Here is a 21,062-nt window from a genome sequence, read left to right on the forward strand (position 1 = left end):
TTTAGTTCATCTTATTTGTTTCTGCAACAGATCACAATGGACTGTAGTACTACAAAGATTTATTATCCATTACAATTGTCATGAAAAACACATACATCTACCCCCAAAGTACAAAAATAACTCTTTCCCCCAAAGATTCTAGATTAAGAAAGATATTTCATTCTCAAAAGTCTGCTGCTTGTAAATTTAACTCCAGCACAGAAACAAAACAGGGAAAAGTGAATTAATTGGAAGCCACATGGAATAACTGGGAAGGTAATGAGGGAAGCAGCTCCTGCAGTATCTGCCCATGATGAGAAAGTGGAGACGTCACACCAGAGGGGAGCCTGAACAAGTGATAACTCCTCTTGTAACTGCCCCTGAGAAAAACTGTGTGAGGGAGAGCAACTGTATTTGTTTTGGCAAAGCTGAGAGCAGATTTTGTTTTCTTTTGTTTTTTATTCCCCTTGCGGATTCTGCTGCCGGAAAACAATTGAAATGAGCAAAGGAGATAGTCATTACTGTAAGTTTTGTCTGCTATGGTTGAACAGAGTTATCTGGAAATTATAAAGTACTGCAGGTTGCTCCAGGCCACAAATCCTAACCCGAAGCCACGTGCAAAGCCTTGGAAAATTAAAATGCTGCAACTGAGCTTAAACAGCCAAAAAAAGCGGCTGCTAAGTCACTTTGAGTACACAGTACATATTCTTCAGCTGTTGAATGGTGCATCAGAGCACTCCGAGGAATATATCAGAGAAATAACCAATTATTAAAGCACATGTGTGGATAAGTTTTGCCAACACTTCAAAACAAACTCTTAAAATTATTCACAAAACTGTAGATTAATTTAAGTTGGAAAAAGAACCTTAGGATCATCAAGTCCAACTGTTACCTTAACACTTTCAAATCCACCAGTAAACTATGTGCCAAAACACCACATCTATTCAAAATGAAGGGTCCCTCTATTGAAAACCACTTTTTCATTATTTTTTTTTTTAGTGAAAAGCTATTTACATAGCTGACATAAGTCTGCTCCTAAAGAAGCCATGTGTGCTCCCCAGCAAAACTTTTGAAACTACCCTGATGGATGCATAGAGAAAATAAAGTCTGTTAGGTCAGGAATTGAAAAAATACTAAACAAATCAATGATCTCTTTTATGTCAGTTTATCTCCATATAGAAAGCTTGTAGCTATTCCAATTATTGTTTGAAATAGAATATTGAATCTCCAAGAAATGTGTAAAGCACAGTAATATTAGAAATGTGGCATAAAGTGGAGAAAAACCCAACAAAACCCACACATTCAGCCCCTCTCTAAACTTAATATAAGTGCCTTTATTTGGATTCTCAGCAGTCAGTAAAGAACTGACAGCCATTTTTTAATTAAAGAGGCTTCATAGCTACATGGCTGGTGAAGAAACCTAAGGGCAATTACAAGCATCATCTCACTGCTTATTCACGATGCTTAACCACTGTCAGGCTGGTATTTCCTTAGCTTATAGCACCTGGCATGGGCCAAGGTTTGGGGGGACAGTGAGAGCAGTGGGTCACCCACCTAAGCTGTGGTGTGAATGAGACTACTCCAGGTCTGGCTCCCTCCACATCACAAGTCCCTCAGTCCTCACAACTGCCCAGAAGATTCAGTCCCTGGGACTCCCCCGTGCACCTTCCATGACCCATTCTGGGGCACACGCTGCTCACCCCCACGGAGGTGTGGGGAGAGGGCTATACCAGGTACAGCAGCCAGGCTGTACAACACATGCTCTCTGCTCCATCAGCACAGACACAGCCATGAATTCTCTGTAACCTTTTCGTGTCTTCTCAGGAAAAAAAAAAGAAAAAATTATTTATAAAAAAAAATAAAATCTGCAAGCATTGCTAATGAGAGACTTGTGCATTTACAAGGGCATAGTAATATCCTTGCTTTGCCAGTAGCTGGCTGTGGGTGCCCTGCTCAACCACCCTGCCATTCCGGATCACTGCAATGATGTCTGCAGTCCTCACGGTGCTGAGGCGGTGGGCAATGACGATGCAGGTTCGGCCTTGCCGGGCGTTATCCAAGGCTTTCTGGACAATCTGCACACAGATGTAGTGGAAATGCTGTTAGCACCTGGGAAGCCTTCACTTGTAATAGGAACCATATTTGATCTTTTACGTTGTCACCTGAATCTATCTCCCACAGACACGTCAGTCAGTGCATATACATGGTCCTTACTCGACAGGGTTTAGAGACTGATCAAATGAGCATCAGAGACACTGAGAAGTGGATTCTTGGCCATTCGGTTTGGGTCAGAACACAAATTCAGTATTTACCATCAAATACAGCTATAGAAAGCCAACTGAAGAGTATCAGCTCCCCACAGTGTTTTCAACTTAAAGTTCTAGGTTTTTCTCCTTGTCTATTTGGTAGATAAGCACAGTTTATAAGGGTCATTCAATTAAAACTTTTAGCTGGAAAAACGACTGTGATATACCCGCCCTTCTGTTTCACCACTGAGCATTTGCAACACGTTTGCATGACTTTTATTCTACAGAAAGCAACTAGCAGTGTACGTATTTCATGTAATAAATATTACTCACCTTTTCACTTTCTGTGTCAAGAGCAGAGGTAGCTTCATCCAGAAGCAGAATGGCAGGATTACGAACTAGAGCACGGGCAATTGCTATTCTTTGTTTTTGACCTCCAGAAAGTTGTGCTCCTTTCTCACCCACCCGGGTATTATATTTCTGAATGTTAAAAATTAAAAAAAAAAGGACTGTGAATACACTTGGAAAAGAAAGATTAGAAATTTTATACATGGCTATGAAAACAGGTATTTCCATCTTGAAAGAAAAGAGCAGTGCAAGTGGCTTGAACAAAGTAAGGTTTTATAAAGACCCCTAGTATAAAGAGTTATACATACAGCCACACATATTTATGCACAGTCTGAAAATTCACTTCCCCAAAGCCTGGAATCTGTCTTGAGTGATACCACCAGTGATACAGCAGTGAGGTGTCCACAGACATCTGGCCACGAGTGTACGATTGTAAGAGTAACTAGAGATTTAATGCTTACTAATATATAAATGAAGGACTTCATCTTGCATTACTTGTGAATAAAGCATGCCAAATGTCATTAATACTAATGAAGATAAAGCATTTTTCAGTATTGTATCATTATAAAGTTACAGAAAACTACAATGAAAACAAACTATCAAAGAATTTTTCCTCACTAGAACCAAATTCTTGGCAGGCATGAAGGTCGAATGCCACGTTATTTACTTTTGATTTATTGGTCCTTCATATTTGTTGGGAAACATTCCCTATGCATGGCCCATGCAATTAGAAAGAAACCATTACATTTTACAGAATTATTTTAGAAATTAAAAAAATCATCTGTCAGTTTCAGAGGTCAAAGGAAAAAAAAAATTAAGAGGGTCTGTTAAACACAGTGTTATCTTACTTTTCCCTTATATTCTGCTTTGTCTGCCATTATAATAATTGAAACATTGCCTTTTTTGAACAAACTAACAGAAATTCTAGGCTTGAAGCACAATTTTAAAACATATTCTGTATTTTTTCCCGTCAAGGGAAACAAAAATATTTGGTTTTAATTTGGTTGATGTAAGTGAGCATTACCTAGATATCTCCACGTCACTGCAAAAATCTAATCTCACTTTGAAAAGAAGACCACTATCTCTTACCTCTGGTAGTTTCTCAATGAAGGTGTGAATATTTGCTGCTTTAGCTGCTGCTTCAATTTCTTCCTGACTAACCACCCTACTGTTGTCTCCATATTGAATATTTTCAGCAATGCTGCAGTCAAATAAAATGGGTTCCTGTGACACAAGGCCCAGCCTGGACCTCAGCCATTGTAAATGCAAAGATCTGGTATCCCATCCATCTGCTAACTAGAGAAAGGAACAGAAAAATGATGCCAGGTTGACTACAGAGCTCATTCACAGATACAATTTGTGTTTCCTGTCTACAGTGTGTAAAAGAAAGCCTGTTATGTGGTAGATTCCCAGTTGAAATCAAGTAAAATTTGCATCCAAAATGGAAAAGAACCAGCAGTATAAGTGAAACATTTTCTTTCATTAGTTTTTAATGGGTGTTTTGACTTCCAATTCTCAGCAGAGAAAAACACAAAGGGCAAATCACAGGCTGTTCCTGCAGTACTTCCAGGTCTATGCATCACAAGAAGCACCAGAAACCTCACAGGAAAGCCTGTCCCCAAGAAGCTGAACTCAATAAATATTCTCAGCTGTATGCCTTTAACTTAATCTTTAAACCTTCAGGGAAGGTTTTCTGGACTTTCCATACATATTACCAGGGGCTGCATCAAAAAGCCTGTGCCCTTCAATGGTGGCACAGTAGCATCCATGTGGGATTACATTTGCATTATCTGAAGCATGTACCTGTGTCTCTAATGTGTGAATTCACATTAATGAGATGACTTACGTACTGAAAAAGCAAGTGACATGAACATGATGCCCCTGTGTGACCAGGCTGTGGGCAGCTTTGGGGAAGCAACACAGCCTAACGCTGGCATTCTCTCCCATGGCAAGATTTGCACCCTGGACCAGCAGATTGTACCCACACAGGTGCCAGTTCTGGAATATGTGGCCGATGCACAGGGGAAGAGGGGGGTCAAGGTTGTCTACAGCTCCACTGGAGCCACAACCTCAGTAACTCACACTGCTCAGAAAGGCAATCCCCAGAGATGTTGCCAGGATCATTTATAGCCTCTGAAACCTTGGAAGATAAAGAGTTCTGTATATTTGTTATTAATAGCCACACAAATCTATTTTTACCACTTGTCCTTCCACAGGGTCATAAAATCTCTCCAAGAGCTGAATGGATGTGCTTTTGCCACAGCCGCTGCTTCCTACTAATGCCAGAGTCTGTCCTTTGTTCACCTTCACGTTGAGTCCTTGCAAAACCTGAACTTCTGGCCTCATTGGATAGACAAAATTAACGTTTCTGAATTCAATGTTGCCTTCAAAATTGCTCTGAAAAGTAATAGAGAGTTCACGTGCTCATGTTAGCATTTCTTATCCTCACTTAAAATGGTATATTTTAAAGTCTTAGCTGTTTAAACAAGAGCTTGCAAAAAAGTTTGGGAGGGTGTTTTTGAAACTACTGTTGTAGTTTTTTTCAGTTGCATATTGGATCAAGTATGGTATCATTATTTATGGGATGATATGCAGATATAAGTCAGTAGTTTCTTTTGGAGAAAGAGTTTTCTTCACCTGTTGCATCCATTTTTCACTTCAGCTTTGAAAAGAATACTTTTAGACAAATAAAAAAGCATTAATGTTTTTATTTTCTGACACGGGTAGTTGAGCACTTCAAACTCTTGATATAATCCATAGCACTTGCTTTCTTGATCTCACCTTGCAGTCAGCACAATTGGAAGAAGTGCAACACAAGGTCAAGATCAGCTATTAAGGTAAGAGAGCTAATTCTTTGGTAGGTAATGTACAGATGTGTAGGACAAGATGTGCTTTAAAGAGCAGCAAGAGTTGTCAAATTAACCATTCTAGCCAGGCTGATGTCTAAGACTAAGTGGAAGTAAGGGGGCACACATGAAGATTATTGCCTCTCCTATCTTTTGGGGTAGGAATATGTACATAGTGGCAGCACTGCTAGTACAGTGCTCTCAAGGCAGCTGATGATCTAATTAAATGGGCTGAAAGCTTTGTTGACATCACAGGCACCACTGATATTCAAATTCAGCCTATACTGGCAGTATTTCCTTTTAAGTTTTAGTTTAGCAGGGACCTTCTGCCATATCTCTCAATGTCTGAATTGCAGGGCACTGATTCAAGAAGGTACACAAGTGTGCTCATAACTTTTAAGGCTGAAAATCCTGTGCATGAGTTTAAAGCTAGAGAAAATGGATTATGGCTTCCTGGGTAGAGGCCACCATGCAAAACCTATAGCAGGACACGATTTTAAACTGAGACAGACGTGCTAATGCCATCCTGTAATGTCATCCCCTGAACCAAAAGCATTTCATGGAGAAATTTGACAAGTGCTGATGTCACTTTTGTTAATGACAGTTTTAGCTTAGAGGTGAGATTTCTGGATTTTTTGAGTGTCTTGTGTTTTTGTTAGTTTGGGGTTTGTTTGGTTGGTTTTTTTCATCTTTTTTTTTTTTTTGTTTGTTCTTTGTTGTTCCCCCTTGCTTCAAATGTACAATGAGGTTAAGTTAGTTTTGGCTTCACAAGAGAACATTTCTACTTGTGAGAATGTCCAGTTTTAAGAGGATGTATTATGGCAAAACTGTTCTGCCTTTGAAGGAATTAGTTTCATCTACCTAAATAGTAGAAAAATACACCTTGTGTTTTATTTCTCCTGTAAACCCTTACAAAGGCAATGAAACTGTTAGTGGAACTGATGATAGTGTTTTTCTGAAATTATTTAAGATTAAGATATGGTTTGGTAGATAAGATTAAGATATAGTTCAGTAGAATGAAGATTTTTTAGGGTTTTTTTTGCTCATTCAGAGCAAAACTACAAATTTAAAGGTATCCACTTGTGACTGAAACCCAGAAATAACATGGTTAATTAAAAATACCAAAGAAACACCACTATCTTGTATGATGTCTGCACATTGTGACATTCTAAAAAAACAAACTATAAATAAAGTTTTCAGACAACAAAAATCTTAGCAATTTAATTTGTTTCAAGATTTTTCTGGAAAAAAACACTTACCAATTTTTTACCTTCTTCACTGTAACTGTCAATCAGAGGGTTTCTGTCCAAAAGTTTGAAGATCCTTTGAGCTGACATTTTGGCTTTGCCATAATCTGGTGCCAGGGAAGCAGACTGACCAACATTCATAGCTGCAAATATGATGGAAGAGAAGACTCTAAAAAAACCAAGAGACAAAGCCCCATTCATTTCAGGTAAAACAATGCATTGGTTTCTTCATGTGTAAAATAAACCCTCAAAATAGAGTTTTGGAGCATTTGCAAATGAAGACATTTCTAAAGCTCCTCACCCTCCATAATGTCATTTAGTATTAGGAAATTTTGTTTATTCTTGTAAGTACTTTATAGATGAGCAGCAGCATTGCATCATCCTCTCTATGCCAACACCCTCTGCCTGGAAGAAATGTCAAATGTCAAACAGCACCTCAGACTTCTCCAGAGTAGGTGTGATGAGCATGGCTCAGCTTTGCTGCTTCACAGTCCAAACACCCACCTTTCCCCAAAGCAGCCCCTCTGCCCAAGCCACACTCCCAACCAGCCTGAATTCCTGAATCTCTACATCCCATCACCCCTGTAATCAGATGAAATAGATGTGCATGCATTGAAATAACTATTCTGCCCATAATTTATTAATTTATATTTTTAAAAGTATACTCACATGAATACGTTTTCAAAGTTGCTCAGACAATGGGCAATGAGCCAGGCCCCAAATCTGAAGACTGCTGCATTAATAAAGTAGTTTGCACACTGAGCTACTCCATAAGTAAAACCATAGAAAGGGGCTTTTGCCAGGGAATCTCTGATAAATGGAAGAAAATTTCCATAAATAACTTGTGAAACAGGAATAACTGACGTTGGCCATGGGATGGCCAGATTTCTCAGCTAAAGCTTTCAAACAACACAGTTTACACCCCAAACCACAACACATCAGCCTAGAACACATGTACACTTACAAACAGCCCCAGCCAGATGGCAAAAGTGTTTTGTATCGTGACATGGAACTGCCCTGAGGACAGAAAGCAATGAGATCTTTCATCCTCACTTACACTATCTTGAATCCTTTGCTTTTTTACAGCAGGGCAGGTCTCTAGAGCACTTTAAAAAAATAATAAAATTTAATAACTACCACATATGACCCATTTTATTAAGAAAATGTGCAGGCTAAGAAGCCCAGGCTAAGAAGAGCTGCCTGCAGGCTTCTGCCAGGTCTTCCCATCTGAGCAGAGACCTCTCATCCCCATTTGGAGCAGGGACGTATTTCTGGGTATTCCCACAGGGATTCACACTGAGCATTTATTTCTCAATCTTTCTTCTGCAGAAGTTTCATTTTGTACAGATGTAATTGAATGCATACTGAATCAAAGCCTGGAGGACTCTGCTTTCCATGGTTTAGGATGCTATCTGAAGAAATGGAAATCTCCTTTCTAGTCTGAGCTATAGATCAGAGACTTTTGACAGTTCACAATAGCATTCTGCCCATATCTGGGGTATTACCTGTTCACCAGAAACTGGATTTTAACACTGTTTTGGTTGAGAACAGATTATACAATGCATCATTTTCCTTCTTTTACACTAGCTACCTTCAAGGAGGAAAGAAAAAAAAAGAAAAAACAACTAGATTTTGGGGTTATCTTGTTTATATAAAATGGACCTAGAAAAAGCTAGCATCCCTGATGATTTGAATGCTTTTCAACAGAGACAAGTCAGTGGGATGTAGCAGGTCAAACAAAGGAAACATATGTAAAGTTCATTTCAAGGTTTCAAATTCATGTAAGGGGAATAAAACTGATTTATATCATAAATGGTGTGGTATGGGAAGTAACTGTCAGTTCCTGAATTAACTAGTATCAACGCAGTGCACTGAAATGGAATGAATATATCTCCTATACTCTAGGCATACAGAGGAAAATACAATATTCGGTAATACATATGCAGAGAATGAAGTTTATAAAGTCTTTGGGAAATGAAAGAGGAAATCCTGCAAATCTCTTTTCACTCTGCATTTAAGAATGTATATTAAAATGTAATGAGTGAACACATTTCAAAACTAGGTGAATAGCTATTAATTTTCTTCCCACTGTTTCATGTAGTGGATAGCTTGCAAGAAATGTGTTTACAATAAGCCTGTAAGACTAAAATATACAAGGAAGGAGTTACTAAAGAAAACAAAATCTCACCTATATGGACCATTCAAACTTGTAATGTATCTTTCATAAAATGCTTCTTCCCGGGTCAGTGAAGCTACAGTTCTTATGTTTTCAACTGATTCTGTGGAAATCTGAATTTGGAGATAAAACAAGAGATAATCCCTTACGACTGCCAGAAACAATCTATTTCCTCAACACTCAATCTTTTCTCCAGGATTTCTTATTTTAGATTAAAAAGTGCTTGCTTAAGAGAGGAGACGGAGATTTATTACAAGGTGAAAGAAAGCCCAGAGCATTAAGACCACTTGTGACTTTGCACAGTCACAAGTGATTGTGACTGCATAGTCACAAGATGAGCAGTAGGCTGAAGCCAACACCATATTTGAGTTCAGAACCTTGGGCCAGCCTGCAGGAAGCATCAGCACCCCCTGTCCTAACCATTGGTTGCAAGCCCCATGAATTAAACCTTGTTTGATAAAACAGGAACAAACGCCGGTCACCTGGATGCAGCTAACACTTTTTTGCATGGACTATTTCTGTCTCCTGGAACAGTGCTATCAGGTGAATGAGGACAGAACCCTGAAACTGCTGGGCACACTAATGGTTCACATTTTAGGATGGAATAAAAAAGGGGCAATGCCAGGGTGTGGTGGCTAAGCTCTGCAAGGCTTCTGGGCAAAGCACAGAGCTACGTCACTCACCCAAGGCACAGGGCACATGAGGGTGGGGGCTGCTACTATTACAGCTGTCCCTGCCCACAGATCCCCCATGAAGACTTTCAAATCCATTTTTATAACCTAATTTACAGATGTTTTGTTTTATCTACATTCTGCTTTTCTTGGGGATTTAGAAACATTCCCTTTATCCCCCACTCTGCCCTGTCCTGTCTTCTCCCCCCTTAATTTATCTTAGATAATTGTCAGCTGTAGTATAACTACAGTGTCCTTAAAAGTAATCTCAGACCATAATGCTGTAGTTAAAATTGGAGAACTTACTCTTCCAGCCTCTTCCAAAGCTTTTTGATCTTTTGCAGCATGACCAGACACAGAGCTAACTCTCGCAGCATTTGTAACAACAACAAAAGGAATGCAGGCCAGGATAAGCAAAGTTAGCTGCCAGCCATATACAAAAGCAATAATGATGGCAGTCAGAAGGGTAAAGACAGTCATGGTCATCAGGCCAAGGCGGCGTCCGGTTGCCTTAAAAAAAGACCCACAACAGAACCCCCCCAAATATTAGGTCATTAGATTTTTGGTTTGTGACTTACACCACCAATTAAAAAGACTGTATAGTTACTGTCAGCAGCTGAGCTGGAAAATGAAATCATGAGTGGTCTCAAACATGGACATTACACAGCTACTTATGTAAATATTTCTAAACATCCCTTGCACCTGCCAGCATTCAGCCCATCAAGTGAGGTTAAAGCAGTCTAAAGAGCTGGTCATGGTAGTTGCTTGATGAAATATCTATGACCTCTCACAGTACCTGAAGCACAGAGGACTGAGGCCATTGTCACAGTAGGGAGGGTTGGTAGGTACCCAGTATTAGGCAAGAGGGGCTTTGTTCTAAGAGCAACCCTTCATTGACCTGTCCCACTAACAGTGGTGGAAACTACTCATCCTCTGGTTCTCACACTGCTGCACCTGTGGTTGGGTTCTCACAAAAAAAAAATAAAGAAAGAAAAAATATAGATTTGGCCACCCAGCAGAAATGCTTTATCTCATCACAGAAAATAAGTGGGAAAGATGAACTCATACTGAAAAACTCGTGTCTTTTCCCAGCCTCTGTAACCTTTTCATCAAGAACTTTTAAAATGAGGTGATTAGCATCCAGCATCTGGGTGGGCTCTGATCTCCAGGAAAAAAAAAAAAAAAAAGTCTGAAAACAGCCCTGTGGAAAGTTTATCTTCCAAAATTTGGCTTGATGGAAAAAACAAAAGTGCTTGGGCGGTAAGTAAAATTATTTTCTCCTTTGCCAAAAACTTTTCTGCCCTGAAAAGACTTTTCTTATTCAATAAAATTTAAAATAGTAATAATTAAACCAATGCCAAGGTGAATTGTTGCCATATGTTCTAGGGGCTGCACATAAAGCTGGATTTGGAAACTTCATCCAGTGCAGCATGAGGCACAGGACTTACTGACACTCTGTAGAGCTCCAGAGAACACAAACAGTGAAGAGCAACTCAAGCCCTTAGCTGGCTTTTGTAGTCAGGGGACCCTGTTCACCCCTCCTTTCTACCACTCTGACAGAGTGATGTAGTTCAATGTTACTGAAACCAACTGGAACTTTAAAAAATGAAAATTAAGTTTTGTCGAAGACTCTTTCCTCACTACAAGTCCACAAAGAGAAAGGACAGGAGAGAGAAACAAGTCTATTGAGACTGAAAAACATAAGGAGGGTTTAAGGGTTTTTGTTGTGCAAATTTGAAGGACACAAAGATATCTTAAAACAAATCAGAAAACTATTCCCCTACAAGTCCTGCAGTGATTTGTTTTTTTTCCTCTCAGGAAGAAGGAAAGAAACAGAAAAAAACCCTGGCAGATCAACAGGGACTCCTGATGAGGTGAGTAGTAGGTGGAATTGTGTAGAATTTGCCATATTCTTCTGACAGTGTGCAGCAGCCACCTCTCCCATACCAGCACCTTGAGTCATTCCTTCCCTTGGCCATTGCCCTCCCTAATGTTTTTTATTAATGTCAGGCCATTTTGTACTGTTGTCTTACTTGTATGTGAAAATGTTTAGTGGGGATGGGAAAGAAGAGTTCTCTTCATTAAGGTCAGCAAGAGTTTGATTCATCTGCAGATGCAACTTCATGGTTTAAGGACCTGGGGTCCATCGATTCTGGTCCACAGCACACAAAGATTTGATTTTGCATGGTGAAATGGTCTGCAGTTACTATATACTTAGCTTAGAGGCTTTCAGGGAAGGAAGTGAAAGGTACCTGAACATCTGCTAAATTTTGCATAGTTCTCAAGTTATTAGCTGGGAAGACATTTCCAAGGTGTAAAAAGCATGCTGTATAATGAATCTTCCATTCTTTGGGGCAGATTTACTGCCTTGTGTTCTGAAACAATCTCACTGTCCCTTGCCAATTAAAAAAAGTATTTTTAAGGCACAGAAAAAAGAACTGACATACCCCTTTTACTTGGGAAGCATCTGTGGCAAGCCGAGTTAGCAGAACGCCAACAGCATTTTTCTGATCATCATACCATCCAATCTCCTGCAAGGGAAGACACATGCTGGTGTTTGCTTCAAAAAAGTACACATTATCTTATTTCAGATTTATCTGAAAATGAACAAATTATCATAAAATGAACAGATATTTCCAGCTCAGGCAGCACAGGGGGAAATGGAAGTGCAAGTTGTAATAGCAAACTGCATTATTCTTCCTCTGTAGCCTGCATCTAAAAAAAAAAAAAAAATAATAATAAAAAAAAAAAGCTAAAAAGAAGCCAAAAGAAAAAGCTTAAAAAAATGTGCATATTTAGAAACTTGTATTATAAACCCCTTTTAAGAAGTCCTTCCTCATACTTGAAGTAGTTCACTGTTCTCTTCCTACAAGTTACTTATTCCATTAACCATAGAAGAGCAATTGCTCATCTATATTTGTCATACAGAAATGAAATGAGGCCCTTTTATTCCCAAAAGCGATGGTAGGTTTTTATATTTTTTAATCGTAAATTTTGCCTCTCCTTTCAGATGTTTCTATGATCATAGAATCTCTTGTCCCCAGTGGATCTGTGGGGTGCCAAGTTACACCTCAAAACTCCTAAGCAAGTAACATGAAATCACACAGATTAACAGGGAGGGTTTATTATAAATAAGTTTATTCTTCTGATGAATAAATTATATGTTTATATGTTATTTTGATATATAGATATATATCTATGGTGCAATAGACCAATCTGATTTTTTTTTTTCCAGTAGAAATTATCTACTTGCTATGGAATGCAGTGTATAGGTTTAAAACTAAATAACTAAACAGATTAGTCTTAAATCTATATACTACAGACCTGCATTTATAACCACGCAAGCAAAGGGAGATTAAACTATTTTGGTAACCCTTACACACACAGACAGCTGCAAACTGCCTGCATACTACCATGTCAGAAGTGTGTACATTTCCAATGACAGTCCTCCAAAATGACACCATTTTCAGGTGCAGCACTAAGCAAAACTATACCTGGGATGGGAGACTTTTGGAAAAAAGTTGTATATTTTCCTAAGCTAGTGTAGAAGAGATATGTTGTTTTCTCTACTCCAGACCAGACAGTTGATACCCAATGTGTACCTTGCTAGGGTCTGCAAAAGCCATCTGGCTCTCAGGACACCCTGGCTGCATAAATCATACCTGCTGAAGTAATGCTCTGAAGGACAGAGAGCGGAGCCTCATTGTTAGCATTTCCCCAGACTTCCCAAACATGAATCCCTGGGGGAGGAAAGAAAGTGACATTTTCTCATATGATTTAACTCTCTAACTGCAGAACAGATGTAATGACACCAAAAAGTCTCCTACAACCCCCTGTGTACACGCAAGTCTTTGGAAAAAGTCCTAGAACCTGAAGCTGTTATTTTCCTGCAGCAAGGAAGTAAGGTGGCAAAAAATTAAATAATCAGGAGATTCATTGCAATGCCTTATTTGTATGCATCAGCAGCATCAGAAGATAGATCAATCAGCCCACCTAGTCATTATCCTACCTACCAATTACTGGTACTAGAGACAGTCACTCTCACCAGTCATACTAAGGGATTTTATAATGTGGACATCAATGTGCAGTAAATGTTTCCTGAAACCTGTGGAACACTTATAAGGACAACAAACAAAAGTTTGATGGTATGAAAAAAGCCATCTGCTATGGAAAGACTCTCCTTTAAACTTACTTTGGCAAAAGCCTACAGCCAGTCAATGAGAAATGCCAGTCTTAACTTTGAATTTTAAGGCCCGACCCTCTATTTTGATTTCAATCGTGCTATTATTTTCTACTTTCAGTGGTTTATTTAAACCAGCAACAAATATGGACATATATCTTTGGTATACACATTGATAAAGAACACATACCTAATGAAGGAAGAACCATGACATTTCTGTGTGTAAATTGCAATTGGTGCTTTGCTTCTCAGACTACATTGATACAAGTTATACCTGCAGCCTGCTGGGGAATTAAACACTTCAAACATTTCAGTGTAGTGACACTTACTTGGACTACGTATGCTATTAAGGTAATCACTCCAATTAAAAGAAATATTAAAGAAAGCACCACAGTGTTTTTACTCCTCTTTTCTGGATCTGTTTCTTGAAAAGCCTGTGCAAGAAAAAAACCCACAGAAATTAGTACATAGACAATAACTGCCAGTTACATAAACCAGCCCTCATCTCAAGAAACTCATCTACTTTGATTTCTCTTAGCAAGTATCCTGGATCCTGAAATCAGTCTGCAGTTTTCTGTGAAGGGCCAGAAGACTGTCCAGCTTTCCATCTAATTCCATCTTAATAATTTGTTCCTCCAGCTCCAACTCCTGTTCTGCCTTTTGTCTGGTAGTCAGATGCAGTTCCACCAGGCTCTGCCTCTAGAGGGTCACCTCACCAACATTTATAAGGTTTTTATAGGATGCATTTTTACAAGTGAATCCCACACAGTCTTACACAGGGAGAGCTGGCTGAGCATGAGAGAGGCTCAGGATTGCAACATCCATTTGCAAAAATTACTTACCCCAATGATTTTTCCAAATATAACAGCGAATGCAGGATGGACCCCACCTGAGATGGCAGCAGCAATCACTCCCAGCAGTACATACAGCCACTCAGGTTTGTTCAGAGCCAAGATTCTTGAGTAAGGCACAGCAGGGAGATTTTCTTCCTACAGGAAAGGGCAGGCTGCAATCTTTCCTTGGAAACATGAAATTCCCCAGACAGCGGGTGTTCATTAGGCTTTGAGTAGTGAGCTGTTTTGGTAAACTACTGAAAGCCCTCTCTGAGTGAGCAAACATGCTGGAGATCTGCAGCTTTGCTCTTTCCTATCCTGGAACTTCAGCTGCACTGTCAAAATTTTGAGGCAAAAAATGTAACAAAAGGCCAAGTCATAAGGGGAGAAGGGCCAGGACAGTTCATTGAAAGAGAGGACTGGCCATCATGAATGGCAACTAACACTTGAACTTGTTAGTTCTTTATAAAGAACTAAAAGTCTCACTGTTCAGAGCACAGAAAAGATCCCTTCGGTTCAGCTTAATGCTAGTGGGCTGGCAGCCATGCAACTGGGCAGAAAGGGAATCTTTCTCTTTTGCAAACTATAGTTTATGCATCATTACCAAAAGCATGAAAGGGGCATATATTACAGTCAGTTAGCCAGTATCTCCTCTGAAAATACAAAAAATGCCCTGTTCTGCTTTACTAGTTTATTCGTGTGTCTATGCCTCCATAGGGGGAGTTCTGGAAAAGGAATAAATGAAAATATTGGAAGTAAGAGAAAATACTAGGTAGGATTACAAGTCAGTTGCTCTTGTTTCGTAGTTATTTTATGCTATATTTTGGATGCTGAATAGGAATGGCTAAGCCTCAACCATAAAAGTAGGCTAAGCTTTCCCAAATAAGTAATTAGACAGTTGGATGTTTAATTTCTTAATTTTCTGTCAATGTGACAAATACTTAAGTCTTGAACGTGAACACCCATTAATTCCTCTGACAAGGTGTTGAGAAGTATTAATATAAGAGAAAATTATCTTTTGAAGTTGCATATCTTTGTGATAATAGGAATGGATCCAGTTCTTTTGTACTATTTGAAACATATAAGCTGGAAGCTATATTTTAGTGAGAAGGAATAGTGATAGCTACAAAGTACACTCAGGCTTCCATAAGTATTTAAAATAATCAGATGCTGTATTATAGATGAGATACAGCTTGCATAGATTTAAAAGGATCTGTTATTTTTACATTTACATTTTTTCTGCACTTCAAGGGTCCTGAAGCTAGGCAAAAAAAAGCCCTCAAAACAATCTACCAAATAACTTTTCCAATATATCTCATGGTATAGTTCAAGCAATACGAAATAGGAAAAGACAAAATCAAGCTTCTGTTGAGCTGCCTATCCAAAGTCTGATCCAGAGTCTTCTAAAAATCTGCCTCCATTGTTTTCCACGAACAACCCAACTCTGACAAATCAGTGTTTTGTTTTTAAACTTGAACTTCCTATATGACACTAATTGACAAATGTCATGTAGGAATAGAAGTGTTTTACCTAAATAAAAACCTCCAGAACTGGATGATTTAAGGCATATACTAAGGCTGAGAGAGATAATAATGGTTTTTTACTTAAACTGCACTTAAAAATATTAGGGTTTCAGTATATACTTTTTCATTTGACATAAATATAATATGATATTCCAAAGAGCCTTAAAACCTGGTTTGCACATGGGGATTACATTATCCACTAGTATAATGAAGCAAAGAATCCTGCAAATGAAACCTTACAACTAATTTTAATTAGATAGAAATAATAGAATGAAAACTTCTAACACTGAAATAATACACTTAATTTTATGAAACATGATGAATAAACAGCACAATTTTTTCCAGATGCACACTATCAATAGTGTTAAAAACAAGTTTTTGGGAAGACATATGTGATTGCCTCGATAATCCTAGGGCAAATGTTCAGTCTGGCGAGTACTGACTCAGCAATAAAGCAACAAAGTAAAGGCTGCATGGCAGCCAGCTATCTAAAATAATTAAAATTATGTGCTTTCTGTTTAATCTTGCAGGTTACCACAAAAATTCTAAACTAAAATTTTAATACCAACCTCCGGTTCTTTTTTTTTCTTTTTTTCAAAGAAGTTTTCCTTAGAAGAGCACTTCTTATATCTGCTTGATCTTCTTCGAATGCTGCCCTTCACAGACAGCATTGCTTCTTCAACATTATCTTGAGGAGTCAGGGGCTCCACAAGATCATTTCTGTTACTTTCCTCGTATTCATCATCCCCTGTGTTGTCACTTTCTTCTGATGTCCCATCATCTTGAACATTATTGCTACAACCCTAGTGAGAATTGAGGATATGAACTCACAGGGCATTTTGAACAGGGAAGGGAAGGGAATTTATTTTTTTTTCATGACCACTGCTGTCTGAATCACATGATCACTGTTGCCTGTATGTCACATATATCTTAGCATGTAATAACAATGGTCCTGGTTTTATTTCTTTTTCATTTAAGCAGTCTATGGAATCCACCTGGATGGTAGATTTTATTCCATTAAATGATTCTGTGGTTATGCCATAATTACGTAGCCTGTGCCTTCTATTCACTTTTTTAACACGTTGGATTGCACAAATGTGAAACATTTATGGGTAAAACCCCCAAGAAATCCAAGCCTGTGTCCCCCTACTCAAACTAAAGCAACTGAGCAGCTGCCAGCTGGATAACAGGCAGGACCTACAGAAAGAAAATGGCTCCACATACCAGCATTTCACAAGTTTATGAAATGGAGGAAGAAGATAAATAATTTGCCCTTACCTGCTGCATTACAAGAGAATAGTAGACCCCCTTCTGCAACATGAGTTCACTGTGTGTTCCCTGTTCAACCACAATGCCTTTCTCAAATCCAGCAATAGTGTCAGCAGTCCTAATGGTAGACAGTCTGTGAGCAATCACAATAGTGGTACGACCAGTCCGAGCCTTACAAAAAAAACAAAACCCAGAGCAACTTACATTAAACTGTGCAAGCAAACAGCAGAGAAATAAAACAAAGTTATTTTGGGGCATTTATAATATAAATCAAAACCAAACTTTAAAAATAATTATTACTTCTACAAGCAAAGATTTTTTTTTCTAGTTTCATGCCTCTTTACCAGTTTAAGAACATTTCATTTGCCCAATTCAGGCAGAAAATACCACATTAATCTTATTAGGCAGGCAGTGCAGGTATTAAGGGCTGTACTTAAGGTTACTTTACTTTTTACCAAATTTGAACTATTTGAGCTAAAGTTACCTATAAGGCTTTCCTATGGGTATGTACTCAAGCAAGAGAAATGCAGTGAACATAGTTATATCTCTCTAAAATAAAGACAGGGTATCTAGTTTATAAAGAAGGATATTTTCTTCATTTACCGTCCATGAATATTTTTGGAAGTATAACACAACTTCTGAGAAGACTTAGCAGGAAAGCACAGAGGAATGGAGCACATCTGGGGTCATAAATGAATTTTAGCCACTCCATGAAGCTCTCTGCCAGTCTTTTGAAATAAGCTATAACTCAAATTGTCAGCTGGTACATTCTCCGGAGGGGCCTGCTGAGATTTGGCAGCAAGAGTCACCAAAGCCTCAGTCTGCAGGTTACATGCTCCATCCCTCTCCAGATCCCACACACAGCCCAGTGATGTGCAGAGTCCTCATGCAGTCAGGGAGCTGGGGCCAGTGGGCAGATGCTGGACAGAGGAGGGAGAGGATGCTGGAGGGAGGAAGGAGCTGCTGCCCTCCTCCCTGATGCCTGGAGCAGACAGTGGCTTGGGGGCAGGAGGAGAAATTTGAGGGGTTATTTTCCTCCCCCTGGTTCACTCTCATGAGACATCCCCTGGAGTACCAGTTCTGGAAGCCATAACACAGGAAGGACATAAAGCTGTTGGAGTGAGTTCAGAGGAGGTCCATAAAGATTATCAGAGGGCTGGACCACCCCTCTGACAAAGACAAGCTGAGAGAGTCTGGGTTGTTCAGCCTGGAAAAGGGAAGGCTCTGCAGACATCTTATAGCAACCTTCCAGTACCTGAAGGGGGTCTACAGAAAAGCCAGGAAGGGGCTTTTTACAAGGGCATGTAGCAATAGAATAAGGGGTAATGGCTTGAAACTGGAAAAGGGGAGATTTAGCTTAGACATTAGGAATAAATTTTCAGCATGAAGGTGGTCAGACTCTGGAACAGGCTGACCTGAGATATTGTGGATGTCTCATCCCTGGAAGTGTTCAAGACCAGGTTGGATGGGGCTTTGAGCAACCTGGTCTGGTGGGAGGTGTCTCTGTCCACAGCGAGGGGGGATGGAACTAGATGATCCTTAAGGTCCCTTCCAACCCAAAGTATTCTGTGATTCTTTCCCTACAACTGGCACCAAGTTCTCACAGTTCTGAGTCACTCTGAGCCTGTCACAAGAAGTCTGTCACGGTGCCATTTCCATGACTGTGTCCTAATGTGCAGTTGCAGAACCTTTACCACTGCATCTGGGAGCTGTGATCAGAACAAACCAAATACTTTTAAAGATGCAAAGTTCTCTGAAAAACAGCCCACTACAACAATCTGTGTGTGACTGCTCAGAAACAGCATGAGTTTGTGAGGTTAATATCTCTGCTCCCCAGCTGTGAAAATAACAAGCAATATTAGCACCATTTTCCCTACCCAGGAATGTTGTGAAGTCTGTAAATCCCACTTGGGGACTAAATTGATGGACATCAAAAAGCTGTGAAAAGATGAATAAGCTATGATTCAGGGTTCAATTTGGTGTTTTCTGGGAACATGCTGAAGGATGAGGAAGAGTTTATAAAACAGTCCCCTTTAATGGGGTGATCTCTTTATGTTATGCACTATACCTGGACAGGCTGGATTGATGGGCCAAGGCCTGCTGCATGAGATTCAACAAGGCCAACTCTTGGGTCCCACACTTGGGTCACAACAACACCGTGCAACACCACAGGCTTGGGGAAAAGTGGCTGGGAAGCTGCCCAGAGAAGGACCAGGGGCTGTTGGTTGACACCTGGATAAATGTGAGCCAGCAGTGTGCCCAGGTGGCCAAGAAGGCCAACAGCATCCTGACCTGCATCAGAAACAGTGTGGCCAGCAGGATTAGGGCAGTGACTGTGCCCCTGTACTCAGCACTGGTGAGGCTGCCCCTCAAGTACTGTGTTCAGTTTTGGGCCCCTCACTACAAGAAGGACAGTGAGGTGATGGAGAGGGTATAGAGAAGGGCAACAAAGCTGGTGAAGGGTCTGGAGAACAAGTGAGGAGAAACTGAGGGAATTGGGACTGTTTAGTCTGGAGAAGAGGAGACTGAGTAGAGACCTTATCACTCTCTGCAATCTGAAAGGAGGTTGTAGAGAGGTGGGTGTTCATCTCTTCTTTAAAGTAACAAGTGGACATGGCCTTAAGCTGTGCCAGAGGAGGTTTAGATTGGGTATTAGGAAAAATTTATTCACTGAAAGCACTGTCAAGAGCTGGAACAGGCTGCCCAGGGCAGTGGTAGAGTCACTATCCCTGGAAGTATTTAAAAGACGTGTAGATGTGGCTCTTAGAGACATGGTTTAATAGTGGACTTGGCAATGCTAGGTTAATGGTTAGACCTGATGATCTTAGAGGTCTTTTCCAACCAAAACAATTATGTGATTCCTAATGAAGTGATAAGCTTCTGGAAAAGGTTAGTATTTTATTAAGGAATTAAAGAACATGCAGCAGGCAACTAAGTTGTGGCTGAACTGTCAATCTATTTGTGCTTAAGCTTGCAGCAATAATATAATTTATACAGGAATTAGATTAATAGTATTTTTTGCATCCACATAATGCTTCAGTACTATGTTCTATGTAGGGTCTGATTTGCCTTCAGTTCTAGTAAAGCAATAAAATGGCCAAATCTCAAGAGATTTCTGAAAATTATGAAGAAAACTGAAGAAAATTATGAAGAACAAATTCCTAAGAATATTATAATATACAGTTCTATTGATGTACTTTAAAAAAAAAAGTCCATTTCACTCTCATAGCTTGCCCTGATAAGATGCCATCCATATTTCATCAGCGAATGAACAACTGTAATTTGAGGAAGGGAGTGCAGGATGCCTAAGTTACAGTTACACATGACGGTAAGTAGCTTGGTAATTAGTAATAACACTAAAAAACCTAATCTGACATGATTCCTAAAAATGTTGATCATTTAAAACTCCCCAAAATTGAAAGATACATACAAAATTTATTTTCCAGTCTTCTTTATGCCAGTGGAAACATACATTGAAAATTGTATGTGTATTTTTGTTAAGTGTTGCACCTTTTCATGGTAACTGGTAGCTTCAATAACAGTAATATGGCTCCTACCTTATCGAGAGCTGCTTGCACTATGGATTCACTCTGAGTATCTAGTGCAGATGTAGCTTCATCCAGAAGAAGAATCTTAGGATTTCTTGCCAGGGCACGGGCAATAGCTATTCGCTGCTTCTGTCCTCCACTCAGCTGAGCCCCTCTTTCCCCTACCATGGTGTTAAATTTCTGACAAAGTAAAAAA

The 21,062-nt window shown here is 39.5% G+C and overlaps 1 protein-coding gene across 1 annotated transcript in view; it reads right to left on the reverse strand.

The window, feature by feature from the left end:
* Window positions 1-920: 920 nt before the first annotated feature.
* ABCB5 (ATP binding cassette subfamily B member 5) overlaps window positions 921-21,062 on the reverse strand; it is a 37,166-nt gene continuing 17,024 nt past the window's right edge. The window contains exons 15-29 of the mRNA XM_071735741.1: window positions 20,876-21,046; window positions 17,328-17,489; window positions 16,619-16,852; window positions 14,536-14,682; window positions 14,023-14,127; window positions 13,176-13,253; window positions 11,961-12,044; window positions 9,820-10,023; window positions 8,855-8,955; window positions 7,336-7,476; window positions 6,679-6,835; window positions 4,773-4,970; window positions 3,663-3,869; window positions 2,559-2,705; window positions 921-2,054 (exon numbers count right to left, since the gene is read on the reverse strand). Coding sequence (XP_071591842.1) covers window positions 1,857-2,054; window positions 2,559-2,705; window positions 3,663-3,869; window positions 4,773-4,970; window positions 6,679-6,835; window positions 7,336-7,476; window positions 8,855-8,955; window positions 9,820-10,023; window positions 11,961-12,044; window positions 13,176-13,253; window positions 14,023-14,127; window positions 14,536-14,682; window positions 16,619-16,852; window positions 17,328-17,489; window positions 20,876-21,046 — 2,334 coding nt within the window. The 3' untranslated portion in view covers window positions 921-1,856. The remainder of the gene's footprint in view (window positions 2,055-2,558; window positions 2,706-3,662; window positions 3,870-4,772; window positions 4,971-6,678; window positions 6,836-7,335; window positions 7,477-8,854; window positions 8,956-9,819; window positions 10,024-11,960; window positions 12,045-13,175; window positions 13,254-14,022; window positions 14,128-14,535; window positions 14,683-16,618; window positions 16,853-17,327; window positions 17,490-20,875; window positions 21,047-21,062) is intronic.

The sequence above is a fragment of the Heliangelus exortis genome, chromosome 2, assembly GCF_036169615.1.
Source record: "Heliangelus exortis chromosome 2, bHelExo1.hap1, whole genome shotgun sequence".
NCBI lineage: Eukaryota > Metazoa > Chordata > Aves > Apodiformes > Trochilidae > Heliangelus > Heliangelus exortis.